At 37.6% G+C, this 4,110-nt stretch overlaps 1 protein-coding gene across 1 annotated transcript in view; it reads left to right on the top strand.

Annotated features, from left to right (window-relative positions):
• CNGB3 (cyclic nucleotide gated channel subunit beta 3) overlaps window positions 1–4,110 on the top strand; it is a 75,259-nt gene that overhangs the window by 36,186 nt on the left and 34,963 nt on the right. The window contains exons 4-6 of the mRNA XM_072413245.1: window positions 500–651; window positions 1,778–1,978; window positions 2,541–2,749. Coding sequence (XP_072269346.1) covers window positions 500–651; window positions 1,778–1,978; window positions 2,541–2,749 — 562 coding nt within the window. The remainder of the gene's footprint in view (window positions 1–499; window positions 652–1,777; window positions 1,979–2,540; window positions 2,750–4,110) is intronic.

Genomic DNA, 4,110 nt, shown 5'->3' on the forward strand with positions numbered 1-4,110 from the left:
AAAAAGGACGTTGCGGGCCAGAGTTTGACATCCCTGAACTAAAGGCAATGCTTTTAAAAATTTGAATAGAATGCCAAGAACCACTGTCAGTTTTGTATTGCTATTTGGGCCCTGTTAGGGAGATTTGTTCTCTTGGTTAGTCCAGATAACCAATGTCACAGGAAAAAGAGGTATTACTATACCATTGGGCCTGATTTATTAAAGCTCTCCAATGCTGAAGAGGATACACTTACATCAGTGAAGCTGGCTTATCCAGCAAACCTCCAATAGATTTCTTAAAACTCATTTGTATTTATTAGCAAATGTTTTTGATCCTGGACCAGATCCACAGCAGGTTTGCTGGATCACCCAGCTTCACTGATGAAAGTGTCCTCTCCAGCCTTTGAGCTTTAATAAATCAGGCCCATTGTGTTTACCCTGATAATATTAAACCACATATAGAATGCTAAGCATCATTTTCCCAAGTCTCTTGCTGTAACCATATCTTAATAATTAACAGAGGTTTGAGACAAGAGGATTCCATCATAAACAGCGAATATGCCGAAACCCAGATTCATGATCTCATTAGACGCATGCGTGAGAGAACCAGCCATTACAAGGAGAAGGTGGTTGATGCAGACATCTCATCAGCCGAAGGAAGCCCGAGCACAAGTAAGTTTATAAGTCTGCAGATTTTAGATCTAGGCTAAAGGAGGAGGAAATTAATTGGGGATTATGGGTAGACCTGTACAAAAGCAGTACCTATAATTTACTTCACTTTGTGAATTATCTGCCTATTATTACAGCAGCCTCCCCTATTTTTTAAAATGTAAAAATAAACGTCTTGTCCTTTGAAATATTTTAAATCTATTCTTCCTAATAAATAACAAAAATGCTTTTTATTTATTTTGATGGATGGCAGCAATGAAACATAAAACCCCCCTTACCTGTTCCCAGGTATGTTTTGGCCACATCTTTGGTAATTTTCACCAGCTAAGTTATTCTACTAAAATAGTAATTCCCCCCACTCCAAAAAATTATACTAGGTGTGCCCCATATGGCCAATATTTATCACACAAAAAATACCTACCAAGGCATTAGCCATACCCTATATTGTCATGGACGGGTCAATATTGGATAAATTCCTCAAAAAAAGTATTCAGAACATTTTTATAATTATGCTCTGGGGTGTAGTGGCCTTCCATCCACCATCGTGAGAAAGCATTATTTACCACATTTGACTGTCAGAAACATCAACTTTGTATAATTATGTTATTATCACCATATGAATAAATCTGTACCATGAAAAGGGGAACCAAGAACCAGGACCCAGTAACTAGGTTATATAATATGTTAGTATGGCAGTCACAGAACCTATATATTATCAAATACAAATCAATACCAGAAACTTGCCAAAATATATAGCTCTGTTCTGTGCTATTGTAGGTATGAATGTCTGGTGTTTCTTCTTGTTTCAACAAAGTTAGATTGTTTAAAAATAAATGTGGCTGTTTCTAGACAATGAAAGGTGTTTCTCCTGACTAAAAGCGTAGAGGAACACATTACATGTAAAGTTGTTGATGAAAATGTGGTCACATTGCTTATTACAGGATAAAAACTATTTAGGCTATATGTAATACCTTCAAAGTCCCAGGTGGTTTGGTGCATAATATGTAGATATTGGGGACGTGGTACATAATTATAGAAGTTTATAGTTGTAAAGACATAACATTTTTTAGTATAATTATGTAATATGCTGTTCATATATACAGTAGCACCATTTATTATACCTATTTAGCTCCAGAGAAGAAGAAACCTCCCCTACCTTCACCCAAAGAAGAAGATAAAGGGGATAAGGAAAAAGATGTTGAGAAGGAACCCAAACCAGAACCAGAAGAAGAACATTATTGTGACATGCTCTGCTGCAAGTTCAAAAAGAGACCAATTAAAAAAATATTTGACAAATTCAAGATGCCAGAGTCTATTGATAGTTATACAGGTAAGCTGATATTCACCGGCAACAAAACTGACTTTTTTCCTTAAGGTTAATAAAAAATTTTTTTTTTATGTGCTACTTGAAATAAAATACAAACGTGAAGACAAGTTCAAACTAAAGCTGATCATTTTCTTAAAAGAGCCTAAAAGGGAGTCTCAGGATGGTGGTCTTAGCACTTGTAGTTGTTGATTGGTCCATCACAGACACGGAGGGGTAGGAAATAGTCTTTAGCTCAGTGTAAGTCACTAATAGAATAACTTAGACTTACAAAGGGCTGTTCTTTCTCACTGCCAAAGTAGGTATCAGTATGTGCCGCTAGGTATTAGATGTATTGGCATGCATTGACCATTGACAGACACATTTTTAGGTTTTGAAATGAGTTTCAAAGCCTACTATATATTTTAAAAAATATATATATATATATATATATATATAAAGCTGACATTTTCTTTGAGATTTTTTTTAAGAGTGCCTAAGAATATACTTCTCAGATGTGGGTTATGAAGCTCCTGTGGTGTAAATTACCCATTAGTTAAATTACCTTTCAGTATTTTCTTTGTTTCAGATCCCTATTATCTTTTTTGGCTGCTTATTGTTTCTATTTCCTTCAATTGGAACTGCTGGTTCATTCCACTGCGAGTTGTATTTCCTATACAGACTGCTGGCAACTACTTTTACTGGATGCTTATTGATTATACATGTGATGTTTGTTATCTTCTGGATACACTTGTGTTTCAGCCACGTCTACAGTATATAAAAGGTGGTGACATTGTGGTAAGGGTCATACATAATGTTTACATATATATTATACATAAAACAAAATGTGTGAATAGGAAAGCTTTTTACAACTTGGAGGAAAGTAGTTACCTGTTGTAATTAGGCTGATTCTCATTTTAACTATTTTCTAACCTGATTGCTGGCTGACTGTTGCCATATGAATTCTAAACAACTTGTTTTTAACAGCATCCTTATTCTGCTAATCAGAATTGTTCTGCAGGTCTCCCTTCAGTGAAGTGTTGGCCTGATATGGGCACAACTTAGATATCTCGGCCCCAGATCCTGACAGGTAGTTAACTAAATCTAAATAAAATGTAAAGTAGTATGTAAAGCCAAAACTACTTTTTTTAAGCAAAAATATTTTGGTCTGCCTTTTGTGCTGACACACTGGCCTACCAATTTTCTGAGGTACTGCCCCAGAACATACATTTTGGTCAGAAAAATCAGAATTCCCCTACCTTATTTTGAGTTGGTGATACTGAAATCTGAGGTCTAATATGTCATATCGGTTATATCCTCTCAAGCTTTAAACTCACACAGCCTCTTCTCAACAATTGACTCCCTCCTAAACCCCATACCTGCTCCCCCCACAACAACCTTCTCTGCCCAAGATATAGCCACCTACTTAAGAGATACATTTGTCAAAATTAGAGATGATGTCTCTGCTCACCATGCCACTCCAACCATAACCACCCTTTCCACCTATAAATCATCACTGGCCTTCCTCAGCCCTGTTATCCTGGATGAAGTCCCTCTCTTCTCTCATCATCTCCATCTACAACCTTTTTGCTTGACCCAATTCCCTTGGATCTACTCTGTGCTCACCCTGGCCCCCACACTAACCAAACTATTCAACCTTTCCCTTTCTACCAGTATCTACCCCTCTGCTTTCAAACATGCCATTATTCTCCCTATCCTGAAGAAACCCACACTAGATACCTCCATACCCTTTAACTACTGTCCCATCTATCTTCTCCCATGTGTTTCCAAACTTCTTGAGCGCCTTGTCTATGAAAGGCTCATCGACTACCTGAACATAAACTTTCTCCTTGACCCTCTCCAGTCTGGCTTTCAAGATGCCCATTCCACAAAAACAGCCCTTTCTAAAATGACCTCATCAGAGCTAAGTAATGAGGCAATTTTTCTCTCCTCCTTCTCCTAGATTTTTCCTCTGCATTTGACACTGTTGATCACCCCTTCTCATCCAAATATTGAACTCCATTGGTATCAGTAACTCTGCTCTCTCTTGGTTTGCTTCTGACCTGTCTGTCTGCTCATTTCAATGGCAAATCCTCCTCTCCTACTCTCCTCCCTGTTGGTGTTCCCCAAGGGTCAGTCCTTGGACCAGTTCTCTTTTC

The sequence above is a fragment of the Pyxicephalus adspersus genome, chromosome 5 (genome assembly GCF_032062135.1).
Source record: "Pyxicephalus adspersus chromosome 5, UCB_Pads_2.0, whole genome shotgun sequence".
Classification (NCBI taxonomy): Eukaryota; Metazoa; Chordata; class Amphibia; order Anura; family Pyxicephalidae; genus Pyxicephalus; species Pyxicephalus adspersus.